At 44.0% G+C, this 13,395-nt stretch overlaps 2 protein-coding genes across 7 annotated transcripts in view; both read right to left on the bottom strand.

Annotated features, from left to right (window-relative positions):
- Positions 1-1,596, bottom strand: part of topbp1 (DNA topoisomerase II binding protein 1) — a 14,662-nt gene extending 13,066 nt beyond the window's left edge. For both annotated transcript variants that reach the window (XM_086191877.1, XM_086191878.1), the window contains exons 1-6: positions 1,213-1,596; positions 936-1,029; positions 718-852; positions 480-623; positions 211-392; positions 1-60 (exon numbers count right to left, since the gene is read on the bottom strand). The exon at positions 1-60 is cut by the window's left edge and continues 134 nt beyond it. In XM_086191877.1, the coding sequence (XP_086048003.1) occupies positions 1-60; positions 211-392; positions 480-623; positions 718-852; positions 936-1,022 (608 nt within the window). In that variant the 5' untranslated portion in view covers positions 1,023-1,029; positions 1,213-1,596. The remainder of the gene's footprint in view (positions 61-210; positions 393-479; positions 624-717; positions 853-935; positions 1,030-1,212) is intronic.
- A 997-nt stretch (positions 1,597-2,593) lies between these two features.
- dnajc13 (dnaJ homolog subfamily C member 13) overlaps positions 2,594-13,395 on the bottom strand; it is a 31,465-nt gene continuing 20,663 nt past the window's right edge. For 4 of the 5 annotated variants that reach the window (XM_086191195.1, XM_086191197.1, XM_086191198.1 and 1 more), the window contains 29 exons: positions 12,848-12,952; positions 12,224-12,426; positions 12,044-12,128; positions 11,798-11,952; positions 11,303-11,348; positions 11,045-11,199; positions 10,771-10,972; positions 10,563-10,678; positions 10,378-10,456; positions 10,154-10,289; positions 9,849-10,033; positions 9,692-9,766; positions 9,467-9,586; positions 8,828-9,223; positions 8,620-8,733; positions 8,390-8,506; positions 8,022-8,199; positions 7,835-7,926; positions 7,650-7,749; positions 7,483-7,557; positions 7,290-7,402; positions 6,943-7,112; positions 6,787-6,829; positions 6,525-6,698; positions 6,268-6,447; positions 5,968-6,108; positions 5,724-5,867; positions 4,875-4,974; positions 2,594-3,653 (listed from right to left, as the gene is read on the bottom strand). In XM_086191195.1, the coding sequence (XP_086047321.1) occupies positions 3,556-3,653; positions 4,875-4,974; positions 5,724-5,867; positions 5,968-6,108; positions 6,268-6,447; positions 6,525-6,698; positions 6,787-6,829; positions 6,943-7,112; positions 7,290-7,402; positions 7,483-7,557; positions 7,650-7,749; positions 7,835-7,926; positions 8,022-8,199; positions 8,390-8,506; positions 8,620-8,733; positions 8,828-9,223; positions 9,467-9,586; positions 9,692-9,766; positions 9,849-10,033; positions 10,154-10,289; positions 10,378-10,456; positions 10,563-10,678; positions 10,771-10,972; positions 11,045-11,199; positions 11,303-11,348; positions 11,798-11,952; positions 12,044-12,128; positions 12,224-12,426; positions 12,848-12,952 (3,897 nt within the window). In that variant the 3' untranslated portion in view covers positions 2,594-3,555. Of the gene's footprint in view, positions 3,654-4,511; positions 4,617-4,874; positions 4,975-5,723; positions 5,868-5,967; positions 6,109-6,267; positions 6,448-6,524; positions 6,699-6,786; positions 6,830-6,942; positions 7,113-7,289; positions 7,403-7,482; positions 7,558-7,649; positions 7,750-7,834; positions 7,927-8,021; positions 8,200-8,389; positions 8,507-8,619; positions 8,734-8,827; positions 9,224-9,466; positions 9,587-9,691; positions 9,767-9,848; positions 10,034-10,153; positions 10,290-10,377; positions 10,457-10,562; positions 10,679-10,770; positions 10,973-11,044; positions 11,200-11,302; positions 11,349-11,797; positions 11,953-12,043; positions 12,129-12,223; positions 12,427-12,847; positions 12,953-13,395 lie in introns of all 5 variants that reach the window. The other variant, XM_086191199.1, reaches the window with a different exon arrangement.

Here is a 13,395-nt window from a genome sequence, read left to right as displayed (position 1 = left end):
CAGCCGAGAAGCACAGGGCAGCGATAGTCTTCCATGGGTAGATCCGTGTACCTGAAAAGACTGAACAAGGCAGAGGTCATAGAGTAATTGCTACCTATATTGGTATTATTATCTTGATATTTTAAACAAATACTGTATGAAAAACATTGCAAAATATGTGCTTCTCTACATTGGGTGACTGCACAGCCATGACAGTTTTAATGAGGTTACCTGTCCTGAGATTTCTCCCAGCAGGCTTTCACCCATGTGGGCAGCAGGATGGGTTTCCCCAGGCTGGCAGCTACCAGATATTTCTTGCTGCCCACCTCTCCTGCTACCAGGTGTGTGACAGACACATTTAGGTCAAGATAGATGCGTCCACCCATGAGTTGCACAAGATCCATCACATCTGCCTGAGAAGAAAAATACAAACTTATGGAGAAGATTCAGAGTGTACTGTGTAACCAAAAAAAGTGAAATGTAAGGCAAAATGAACTGACTCGTGTTGCTTTATCCAGGCTGGTGCAGGAGACTGTGATGTCAGCCATGGCCATGTTATAGACAGGCTTCTCTGCTTTGGGAACACATCGCTGCTGCTGCAAGCAGTACAACACCACCAATGGACTCACAACCCTACAGCCAAGCTACAAGACAACCAACAAAGAGTGAGAAATACAAAATTAACCCCAATTCCAGTGAATGTGAGTGTTCAGGTGTGTTGACTGAGAAACGCTATACTTTTTTGCAGTGCATAAAAGCAGGAGTGGTGAAGCTACTGAAGACAAAAAGAGCCTTGTCCTTCTGGTCCATCTGTAAGACAGCCTCCTCTTCAATGCTTTTCAGGTACTTCTCAGACTGAAGTTCCAGAATGGCCTGTAAAACACACAATAACCACCAACTACATAAAGTGGGGAAAAAAAACCTCCACTGTAGTTTTGAACCTGGAAGCAGTTTACCTCGTAGGCCTTAACAGCATACTCCGTTTTCTGTCCTTTACTCTCCACAAACTTCACAATGAAGCCTTCCTTGTCTTCGTTAGACATGGTCAAGCTGTGACAGCACCGATAAAAAGACTTAGTTACAATGGCATTAACGTTAACCTCTTGGTTTATGTTCATATGCTATAAACGCCTCTTGTATAGCTGCAAACAGTTTAGCTAGCATGTTAAATGTTAATGGTGTACCGTCTAATCATACATCAAAGTCAGCTAACGTGGTTGTAGCTTAACTTACCCACTACTGGAGGAATAAAATCATCAAAAGTTATCACTTTACAGCCTTGGTACATTTAAAATAGACCTTATTCATATGGACTCGATTCATTAAAGCAAAACTAGAGTAGAACACTGTTGGGACACAGCTTTTGCTAATTTGTCGCGCTTCAACGTAACGTTACACGGTTAGCTAACATACTAAATAGCCCAAATATTATTATAAAATGTTACAAAGTTAGTCATTTTAACCAAAGTCTTTTCTCTCGAAAGCTCCAACTACATTAAAATTAATTTAGCGTAATAAATCAATTAAAATAACTGATCAAAATTGAGAATTTTGCTCTGTTGTAGTTATTCGCGCCAAAGACGTAACATCCGGTGTTACATCCTAAGTCGGCCGAGTGAAGCCAAACTCCTGCGATCAAGACATCGATCCGGGTAAACAAATTTACTATTAAAGAGCAGCTGAAGACTTAAACAATCGATGAAAGTGTTGAGAGGGAGAGAAGAATGAGAAATTATTAAGAAGTGATCCATTTCATCATTATATATTGATATATTTAGAAATACATACTTCGTTTTTTTCTTATTGGATATTTTCAGATGGTGAGATAAATCACCAGCAGTGGAAGATGATATATGTATATTTGGTGTATTATACTGTATTATATTGACTTTTTCCATCCGTGTAATATTCAATAGCATTGAAAACCCGCTTTTACTTAACAATGACAAGCCTTAATTTGTAATTGGAGCAGCAAGGACTGTTACAATCATTGAGTTTCAATAGTGGCAGACGTCCTCAAGATGTGTAATATTTAATACAAAAAGAGGCTCCTACCTATGCTATATATCTTAATGTAGCAGATAGTTTTTCAACTTTTTTTGGAAGCAAGTGTGTTCCGCTCAGCATTTCAAAATGCGTCCTCATAGAACTGTAGTTACAACCCTGGTAACTGCGATTTTTCTTTCTGCTGCTGTCCTGCTCTGTTCTTCCATCAGTCTTTTAAGCAATTATTTTGTTCTCTCTCTGAACTCCTGTGTCATCATCTGAGTGTGTGCACTGCCCTGCAGCCTTAGCAGGGTATTAATCTATGCTAACGATACCAACTGCTACATGCCACCTTATGAGGAGAATGGGAACTCAAAAATGTATCGTAATGAATTTGATGTAAACTCAGGACCTTTCTTCATAATAATTTAACAAAAACCTTAAGAAGATATTGGCAGCTGAGTCTACACTAAAATGCGAACCCGAAATCATGTCCTTGTGTGCTAAATGGCTCCAACAGCCCTGTCAACCTGTAAATCCTGCTTTTCAAACATGCCAGTCAAAACAGCTCACTCTGGTGTCTGTTAGCTTGACAAACGCAAACATAAATACAAAAGAACAACACTGTGGGTTCCCTTTTATTCTTAAAATTTTATGTACAAGTGCGACTGATTTATTTTTTTTAATGTACATTCAATATAGAAAGTTTATATACGTAATATTACATTGAACGTTTCACAAATTGCACTAGTCTTTCACAAAGATTCATACTCAGTCGAAATCATTCGTCATGTCTTAGCAGAAGCTCATTTCTCATGGTTATTATTCACTTATAAATATTCTAGTGCTTTTTGCATTTTGAGGAGATGGGGGGGGATTACTTTTTTAAAAAATTAGGCAGAAAGGGCAGTCTTTGAAGTGAGAGCAGAATGACTTTAGATCAGGGTAATATTAGGCTGGACATTTGGAGAACAGATCTGAACCTCAAAATGTGTGGAACGAACCAGACGAGGTCGGGATCAGTCAGAGGGTCCAAGTGGTGAAACAGGGCAGAGAAATCGAGTACAACTAGTTTGGGATTTCGTTTTGTTTTTCCTCTTCACACGAATCAGTGATGCGGTCATGTAAATACCCGGATGTAGAGGTGGGTTGGTCCCAAACGAGGCCCTTGTTAAATGGGATTTCAGGGCAACCAATCAGGATGTGAGTTATAAGATAACGGAAGAGGGACTAGTCGTATTTTTCATGTCTTTCTCAATGAAAAAAAAAAAAACTAGTAAAAAATATATTCATACAAAAAGTAAACTCTTCTGTGTCATTGGAAGAAACAAAGGGAGCACAGAAACAAAATAATCGTGGTCATCTGTTAAAACAATTTCAGAAGATTTATGAAGACTTGAGTGCCATTTGGAATCAGGAGAGGAGAGTGATACTGGAGGAGGTGTGTCGCACACATTTTGGTGACAGTCAGTGGCGTTCTCTCTCTCTCTCTCCCCATCCCCTCGTCTGGGAGCTGAACAGTCCCCCTCTGAGCTGCAGCCGTGAAGCCGCAGGGCAGTCTGGGTGCCTGAGTGTGACTGTTAGTGTCCGTCAGCCTTGGTCTCCAATGTCGTTGTCCACAGGGGGTGGGCCGCTGGGCATTACCGTGGTGCCAGTTCCTGCTGTAAGGTAACCTGCTACTCCTGGACCTGTGAGGGGGGGGGGATAAGGCAGTAGTGACCAGGAGTGACAGACGGGTGGTGAGAAACACTGATGTACTGAACTACAGCTACTGTGCGTATGGAAGGATGGCAACTAGGAATGACTGGAATGTTTCATATGTGACTCCAGTACGACACCAAATAAAGTGTCATTAAGTTTCAACTTGGTAATTTATTCACAGGAAGTGGAAACATGTGGAGTGCTTCAGTTTCAGGAAGAAGCGTTTTGATAGGACGCCATCCAGGCAGGAGAGTGATTTCGGGGTGTCTTCAGGTATCAGCTTCAAATACATGAAAATTAATTAATGCTGATATTTCATCAATAGACATTGGAAGGGATATAACCAAAGGAAGTCTAAACCACGTGCTATCATTTTAAGGTTGTCAGCAGTACGGTCAGTGATTGGAATATAGTAGTCCATGTAAATAAAGACATTGGGGTAATTAAGTCCTTGCACTTTTGCGTAGTTTATGATGTAGTTCGGGCCCAAATCACTCAAAAACCACACACAATGATAAATTAATACCCTGGACTTGTATAACGGTTCAAAGATGATTTGCCACCATTTATTAATTTTCATTTTAGAATTAAAATCTGCTCGCACCTCTTGTCCAGAGCAGCCAACCATCTTGGTTGTAACATTTTTTCAAAACAATCTATCATAATTTTCAAGGGCAAGTTAACGAGTTTGTGACCCTGGACTGATAGAGGATGGGTGGATGGGGATGAAGAGGACACGCCGTCACAGTCAGCTTTGCTAAAATGGAAAAGATGGGAATGGACAGTGGAGCAGAAATCCAGGGAAAGAGGAGAGGAATGCAGTAGGAGTGAGGTCAAACGTCTACCTGCATGAGAGCAACAGAGAGGAGGGCTTTGAGGGCCCAGCTCAGGAGTCTAGAGCCCACCTCGCAGTGGGCTGCTGGCAGCCAGGAGAGAAGGAGTGGATACCCCTGAGGAGGAAAACGTGGAGGACAAGAGAGGAAGGGAAAGGCAGAGCCAGGAAACCACAGGAGAGAAAAAAGGGTCGCTGGGTTTAAGCATAAGTGAGGAGTCAGCCACAAGGTGTTTTTAGGATAAAGCAAAGCATTAGCTTACAGAGAAGCTCCACCACACGCACCTGCTAGTCATTCCGGCTGTTACAGAAAATGTTAACAGCCTTGATTGTTAAGAACGTTAATTCGTAGGCTGAATTTATAGAGCTACTGTACCTGTCAGGTAGCCTGCAGTCTGGGACTCGGAAATGAAAAGATCGTGTTTCTGGTCCTTGAAGGCACTCCACACCGAGGACTTGGCTAGAATCTCATTCACCTGCAAAGCAACGATCAACCAAGTATTCCAGATCAGATGAATAACTCAATGAGGGGAGAGTGAGCTGAATTATTCAGACAATGTATCAGAACTATGGCCACCAACCGGTCGGTTGCAATCACATGAAGTCTACTGCAATTTTAAGATACACTTGTTCTTTCTAGCAGCAACTATGACTGAAACAAGCCCACACTCTGAGTCTGGGTCCGTACCATTATGCTGAGGCAGTTAGACAGACGAGGCTGATGTGAAAACTAATTCACAGTGAGCAGCGGTGCCGCGCACAGCAATCGTCCACACGCTTCAAACTTAAGATTTTGCTGCAACTTAATTGCAATAAATTGCTCAAAATGATGCCTGAGTGGCTACGTCGTGATGCGATATGTAAAAAAAAAAAAAAAAAATGATGTCATGCTCTGTCACGTCTTTTGCACAGGATGAAACACAAGGAACTTTTAAAAAGCTGGGTTTCTGAATGGAGTTTGGCTTCGATCAGTACAGTAGTTTTGACATGGAGTAAACCTATGTTTTGTTGCATTTAGGCTGCATCAATTATTGCAGCCAAGATGCGACTGAAACCTTTGAGGGAAAAAAAGTGACGCGTTTCTAAATGATACTGCTTGTTTTACCAATATCATAAACAGAGAGGATCTAGTCTTGCTGCTGACATTATCGGTCATCTTGAGCTGGAGAAGGCCGGTGCCCACACCTTTCCACTGATAATCCATGCCATGTCACTGAGTCGGTACCTGTTCTCCATACTGCAGACTACGGGTCATAGACTTGAGAGCCTTTACAATCTGGGCCTTAGTCGCTGAAGGGTTCTCTATCGTCTCCAGGCCAACTCCTTCCAGGAGCTTCAGGAGATAGGGAACCAGCTCCACTCTTAGAGCCTGTTCGGTGAAAGTCAGGGTTATTAAGGCAACTTTGTCATCAAATGTGGTGTGAAAAAATATTTAAAAAAAACCTGTGACATGGCAATGCCTGGTTTACCTGGGCCACTAGTTCTGTCTGCTCCTTCTGGAACATACGGTTCAGAGCTTCACAGGCCAACCCAGCCATGTCTGCACGAACTTTCATTCCAGTCATGAGAGGACCGATGGCCTCCAGAGCAGCCATGGAACGAACGCACAGCTGCAAAAAACCAAGACAGCTTCAATTAATGTACCATCGTGCAAATGTTAGAAAATCAGTTAAACCTCTTAAATCGTCCAATCAAATCTCAACAAGCATTCCTGTGAACATTCTGAGGACCCGCGGGGCGAAGACCTCCACCGTGGTCCACGTTGCTACCTCATTATCCGAGAGCACATGGATGAGGCGGATGGAGCTCTTGGGCACGGCGTTGTTCTTGTGGTTGAGTGCAGCCAGGATGCGGGGTAAGTGACCCAGAGGAGGAACCTGATCAGCCAGCTGGCTTTGTGTGCTGAACAGACAAACTGCTGCTGTGGTAACGGTCTCCAGGGCTTCACCCTGCAGCGGACCAGAGAACTCTGTTAGAGGTGAAACCGCTATCGTGTGGAAAAAAATGAGTACGTGTTTCAGCTCACGTTAGGGTTGTTTTTCTCCAGCAACTCAGTCAGCGTCTCCAGGAGGGACACCAGGAACTCGCGGGGCTTGCGCAGCACCCAGCCTGGCTGTGCAATAAAGATCCGCAAGAAGACTCCACCCACTTCCAGCTCGCCCTGTCCTGCTCCATAGGCCACCGTGAAATCCTCCGGCAACTGAGCACACATACCAAGAGGTTATTCTCACTGTCAATCAAACACAAGATATATCTCATCCATAGCAACAACAAACTACTGCACTTACTCTCCAGTTCACATCAGGATTATCTTTCTGCTGTTTAAAGTGCCTGTAAGAGATCAAAGGTGTAATCGTGACAATTAGTAACACCACTGGGACATCCCACTATTCCAAACCCTCTTGATTGCTCGGATAGATATTTGTTAAATAGTAATATCATACTCCAGCATCATCTCCCGGACTGTAGTGGACACGGTCTCCCTGGAGCCGTCATTCCAGATGAGCTCAGGATTCTCATGTGTTCCCTCAAATATATGCACTGCTGCCTCGGCATTGTCTCGCATGGCGTCCATAAACACACCCGGAAGGAAACGGATCAGTGTTAGCCGAACCTGTCAGGACACGAACAGGTCAAAATGTTAGAAGAAGTGGGAATTTATACGTAAAAACCTGTTAAATGCATGTAGGGTTTTAAGTCACTATTAAGTCATTATAGCCTATGAAGTATAAGATTTCTACATTTAGATTACTAAGGTGAAGCGTGTTGAGGGAATTCTTCCCACACTGACCTTTGGTCCGACCAGCTTGTCTGAGGTCATCTTGGAGAAGAGCTCTGCAGTCTGTGTGCGTACCTGCGGGTGTGTGCAGTTACAGAAGAGGTCTAGCAAGTAGATCAGGGCCCCTGTGGAATAGGCAGATTATAAGTAACATGCAAACACTCCAAAAAATATGGAAGAGAAGGAAATTCAGAACTGCACTGACCTTTAGCCATCGCCTCTTTGACAATTTTTGTGTTGGAAGTCAGTGCGTGAAGGGTTTCCAACACCATTTGCCTGCCTAAAGATGGAAATATGTTAATTTGAAATTGAATTAAAAAAAAACAGCGATGAAGAAGGGAAACTGTGAGACATTAAGTTGTTTTGTCCTACTGGAGGGGAGCGAGTGCAGCAGCAGCAGCAGGTTTGACAGCACCAGCGACTCCGCAATGTTGCTCACGCACTCTTGGTTTGATGTCACTGTGTTTACGACCTGCAGGGAAAAAAAAAAAAAGATTAAAATGTACCCCAAGTATTCCTAACACAGATAAAACTGATCTAGAGAATGATGATGGTACCTCTAGAACCAGTTGCTGCACTCTGCCAGCTCCATGAACCCGCAACAAGGAGAAGAGCAGCTTGAAATGACCGATGCACTCCGACTCGGATCCTGAAATTATATGGCGACAATTGTTTGTTAGATGTTAGATTTGAAAATCCGCAATGACAGGTTGAAACAGGAGCAGAGGAAGGGTCACGTCTCACCAGGGTTATTCTTGATGACGTTGCGGAGAGCCTCCAAAGCCATCTCGGCAAAGCGGAGCCTCTCAGCGTGCTGCTGGGACTCGACCTTGTTGCTCTGACTCATGGCCAGCAGAGTGTGGAGGTACTGGGCCTGAGAGCCGACGTAGTCCAGCAGACTGGCTGCGAAAGCTTTGGGATACTGAACACAGGGAAACGTCATATGATAGCATTACAAAGCTAGCTCATTAAAGGTGAGAGCATACTTTCCTTTAGTTGATGCTACTTCAAATATTTTCCGGTCTTAACGAGCTTGGAGGAAACCTTGGGCTCCTCCAGTTTTTCATAGAACTGTTCCAAAAGAAAATGCCGGAACTACTTTTTCTATTCACCTCAAGTGGAAAAGTTGGTTGCTCATTGTAGACCCGCACGAAGATCTCCCCGACTATCAGCTCTTTGCTGTGATCGCTGAATACAAACTCAGCACCGAAGCTTTTATCATTTTCTCCCTGTTAAAGAAACCAAAGAGAAAATATATGAGCAGAGAGATGAGTGTAGAACCTGAATCAGCGCTACATGAGAGCCTCTGCTGTGGTGGCGACGCTGCTACACGGTAACTCACCCTTCTGATGTTCCCCTCCTGCTGAGCCTCCAGGAACTCCAGCAGCTCGGCTCGAGTTCCGTTGTTCCAGATCAGGTAGGGGTTCTCTGAGTTACTATTCAGCAGTTTCAAGACCTACATCAACAAAAGGGGATGTGAAACTCAGTCGGGTTTGCTTGATCGTAGTGTTAAATGTTTCATCCTGACAACACCTTACAGTCGTACTGACCTCAGCTGGAGAGCCTGTTCCCAGCTTCCTTGAGATGTACGGTGTTAACATAGCAGCTAGGCTCTTGCGGATGGTGGGGTTCTCTGGAGGCGTACCCTCCAAACCGTTGGTCTCTGATGCAGGATTGTTACCATTCGGCGTGGGTGGTGTCTGGCGGTAGCCTCCCAGGCGGCTGAGGGATATCAGGCTGAGCTTGGCTAGGCTGTTAGCAACCTCCTGCTGGTTGGTTTCCTGGCTGGTCTGAACGCCGCTCTCCTCCAGAGTGTAGTCGTAGTTGAAGAGGTTGACCAGCAGGTGCCAGAGCACACCAGCGTGGTACAGATGGGTCTGGAGGAAGAAATCCACGGCGAAGGAGCTGACACACAGCACTGCCAGGGCTGCAGTTTTTGGGAGACCCTGAGAGGAGAGAAAGAAATCCTTTTTTACTGGGGTCACGAGATACTCTTCAAATAAAGGGAGCAAGTTATAGCTTCTCCCCCAGAAATGTTTTATTTTTAACTCTATGGCCACTTCAGGGCTCTGTACTATTGGTTTAACTTTATGATAAATTGACATATTGGTACAGAAAAATATGACACACATCCATGCTGTGTCAAGACAAAAATGTGAATGTATTTAATATGTACAAGACTCTCTCACCTTTCCATAGTAGAGGATGTGACAGAGGTCTCTGATGATATTAGGCAGCTCGATGATCTTCTCCCTGCATTCCTCAAACTGTGCTGCGACGCTGTAGCACTTACATATGTGCCCGCACACCTGCGCAACGTTGAAGGATGAAAGAAAATAGTTTAAAGACATCAAGTTAGGCAGTGCGGATGTCACCTCTATAAAGAGAAGCTGCTGAGGATACGGTCATCATACCTGAACCGCCATGTCGTCAGCCTTGCTGGATGCAGTCAAGACAGAGACGCACCGAGAGAGAGCCGCCAGCAACACCTGAGGATTTACAGGCAACCACATTATTATTCAGGCTGAGTAACGTCGGATGACATTCCCGTTGGTGTGAACGTGCACGTACCTCAATGCCGTTTTCTCGCCGCAGCTCCTCTGCGTTGAGAGCCGAACAGTTGACTGTGTGGAATGCCAGTTCAGCGGCCGCGGGGAGGAGAGGGGATGTCTTGGAGAAGAGCTGGACATCCTCTGTCTCCATTGTGATTGTTTTAATGAGCATGGGGTAACCGGCATATTTGTAGGGCTCCAGTTCTGTTGATACAGGATATTTTTTGAAAAGCTCCAGTAAAACCAACCCCCCCCCTTTTTTTTCTTCGTCTTTCTTTCAGGACAAACAGGCAGAAGAACACACACACGTATCTGTCTACACACCTTGCTTGTGTCGGTTAAAGAGGATGCTCTGGGCCTTGAGGATGAGGATGATGTTTTCTGGGTCGGGGCCATCCAAGATTCGAGCAGATTTGGTACACAGGAACTCATAGGCTTTATTGACTTTCTCAAACATGTCCTGAAAAGATTTAATAAGTTGAAATGAAGTGTGTGGAGATTCTAAGCACTGAAATGAACAGCGTTTCTGAAAGAACACCACTACGCACCCGTCCCTCGGGGTTCTTGTCAGGATGGTACTTCTGAGCCAGTCTGAAGTACGCTTTCCTGATTTTGCTCTCCTCATGCCTTTGGACAGAAATGTGAACATTTCAAGTCAATGACTCACACACTCATTTATCACATCTATGCTTGGCCACATAACCCATGTTTAGTAATAATCAAGAGCACTCACTGGCCCTGCCCTTTGGGGAGGTTGAGGACTTCATAAGCGTCATCTACAGACATAGATGGAGGCTTCTTCTCCACCTCCCTCTTCCAGGCTTCAAGAGTGTCTTTTAGCAGCTTCACCTAAAAGGATGATGCGTTCAGAAAGGGCATCGATGAGAAAGCTGGACTATTAAATATAGTCATAAATGAATAATTAATAAAAAGAGACGTACAGCGTCTCGAATAGGCCAGCTGGGGAAGCGGATGGTGTCACACAGATGTCTGAGGTAGTAGATGTTGCAGAAGAGCTCATTGTCCAGTTGAGGGAAGCTGATGACGGGGATGGGGCAGTACTGGTAGAGGGCCCGCGTGTTGCTCTGCAGCCTGGGGCTGAAGTCAGCAACGTGGGCAGCTATCTTCTCGATCATCATGCGCCTAAAACAGAACAAATAATTAAAACATTCCACCAACCTTCCGTACTTACTGGACACTTTTCAGACTTCCTACCTCATCTCGCTGCTCCAAATGGCCTCAGGTGTGTCAAATTCTCCAAGGAATATTTCAGAGAAGCGCTCAGCCTCGTAGTTCTCAAGATAACACACCATGGCCTCTGGTAGAACTGGTCCCAGTACACTCCGCTGTACTATGTCCTGGCCTTTAGACTGGAGGGTACAACAACTGTATGTCAGTTCCAAAAGAGGATTATATTCATCACTGTTATGATGTTTAGGGCAGAAATCTGTAAAAAATAAAAATAAAAGCTACCTCCTCTGATTTGAAGGCCTGCTTCAGGTGGGTGTACTTCAGGAACCTGAAACCACAGCAGCGTCAGAAGAATCAACTGGAGTGCAAACTGACTCTACTCTGAGCCCTCAAACACACACACACACACGCGCGCACACACACACACACACTACATCATGTTTAATTTTCTTTTCTATCAGTGTTGATTACATCAAATGATTTGGTCTTTGAAATATGTGCATTAATTTTGTTAAAACTACATCAGACGAGTTACATCTGTAGTTTTTTAAGTGTTACGCGAAGCCCAAGCAAGGAAGACAAAGCATTAAAAAAAAATAAAAGGAAACATTTGGTGCTGTGTTCACATTGCCATGAGGCACCCATGACAACCAAAAGACAGAATACTGAAAGTCTCCCCACAGGCTAAGATATTCTGTGAAGGATTTGATGGGCTTTTGGTTAAAAAAAAAAAAAAAAAAAAGAGTCTGCATCATTTCGGATGTGGTGAGCCGTTACCTCGCTACAGGAAGCACATTGGAGCCTGTGTACATCATAATGAAGAAGAAGACCCCCGTTAAGTACAGGCGCTGCAGATTGGGGTTGTCTTGCATCACAAGGTAGAGAACATTGGCTACTTTTTCCACCAGGATGGGGTCAAAGGTCAAAAGCAGCTATAGAGGAAAATAAACAGGAAGGACAGACCATAAGACATTATTGGTGAACACTCCTGAACAGATAAATCACATTTAAACAGTCCAGTACCTGAACAATGTGAGGGAGGCAAGCATTGTCACCTATCATCCTCTTGATCTTGGGCAAAGGACGGATAATGGCATTGTCTGGATCCCTGGAAGAAGAAGAGACAAAAGTTTGGTTTTCTTCCAAAACATGAAACACTGATGGGCGGACGTAGCCACAGAGGTATTTCTATGTGCTTCCCACCTGCTGGGGTAGTAGGAGCACATGGTGATGAGCATATTAAGGATTAGCGTCGCCAGGTCGGACTCGTTCATCACCGCCTGTCCGGTGGCCAGGAGGCACCATTTCAGCTGAGGGATGGCCTGCAGGGGTCGCCATCCGTCCATCCCCTGAGCCCAGCAGCGCGTCTTCGCTGTCAGGACACCTGTGCTCCAAAACTCCTGCATCTGGAGAGGCACGAATAAAAACACAATTAGATGACTTAAGAGACTGGCGACCCGTCCAGGGTGAACCCCGCCTCTCGCCCGAAGGCTGCTGGGATAGGCTCAAGCACCCCTGCGACCATTAACAGGATAAATTGTAGATAATGGAAGGATGGATGACTTAGACACAGTAATTACGCAAACTTTCACTGCACTGCATTATGACAGAAACATACAAAAATAGCTAAATATCAAATGACGTGACCTCCCCCGTTTCATGCCTTAATGCTCATATATAAATGATTAAAAACATAAATCAAGCTTTTTTCTTTCTAAATCCCATTTATTAAAAGAATACAGAGAAATTCCTTCTTTAAACTTCCATTAAAAAGCAGTCTTACTCAGTGCTTGGCTTTTTTTTTTTTTTTAAAGGAGGATTACACACCTCTTCAAAACTGAAAGGTCCTCTTCTTTCCTTGTCTGCGTTACCGAAGTACCACTCCTTCTCGCTCTCCCTCTTCATGTCGGGTGCTGCTTCCAAAACATTGCTCTGTGGAAATCAAGATCTCTGGTGAGAAGCAGGTTGTGAAATGAGTACAATGACCGGACTCCATTATTTTGGAAACACTTTGCTGACTTTTTTTGTGCTCAAGAGCTTTCATTAATTTTCCCCCCTCCCTCCATTTGTATGTAAACGTCATGAATCCCTTCACAGATTTCTCAAAATATTTAACAGATCAAAAAGCTACATGAAATAAATGGGTTCCATGAGTGTAGTACAGGCACAGGACAAGTCCTGTTACTGTATCAGAGTTCTGTTTTCCTCATCATGAGGGGCGGCGTGTTATTTAGCACTTTTACAGTTTTCAGAATCTGTATTTTTTTATGTAATTGCTGATTAAATTGCCCAAAATTGTATTAATTTACAATATTCTAATCTTTCTTTATCATGGATTTAAAGTTTCAGTTAAGCTTGTAAGAAATGCTGCATGG

The sequence above is a fragment of the Aulostomus chinensis genome, chromosome 21 (genome assembly GCF_037954235.1).
Source record: "Aulostomus chinensis isolate RoL2024-O1b breed Wild chromosome 21, RoL_Achi_v1.0, whole genome shotgun sequence".
Classification (NCBI taxonomy): Eukaryota; Metazoa; Chordata; class Actinopteri; order Syngnathiformes; family Aulostomidae; genus Aulostomus; species Aulostomus chinensis.
The sequence above is the reverse complement of the archived record's forward strand: the minus strand, read 5'-3'. Positions and strand labels throughout refer to the sequence as shown.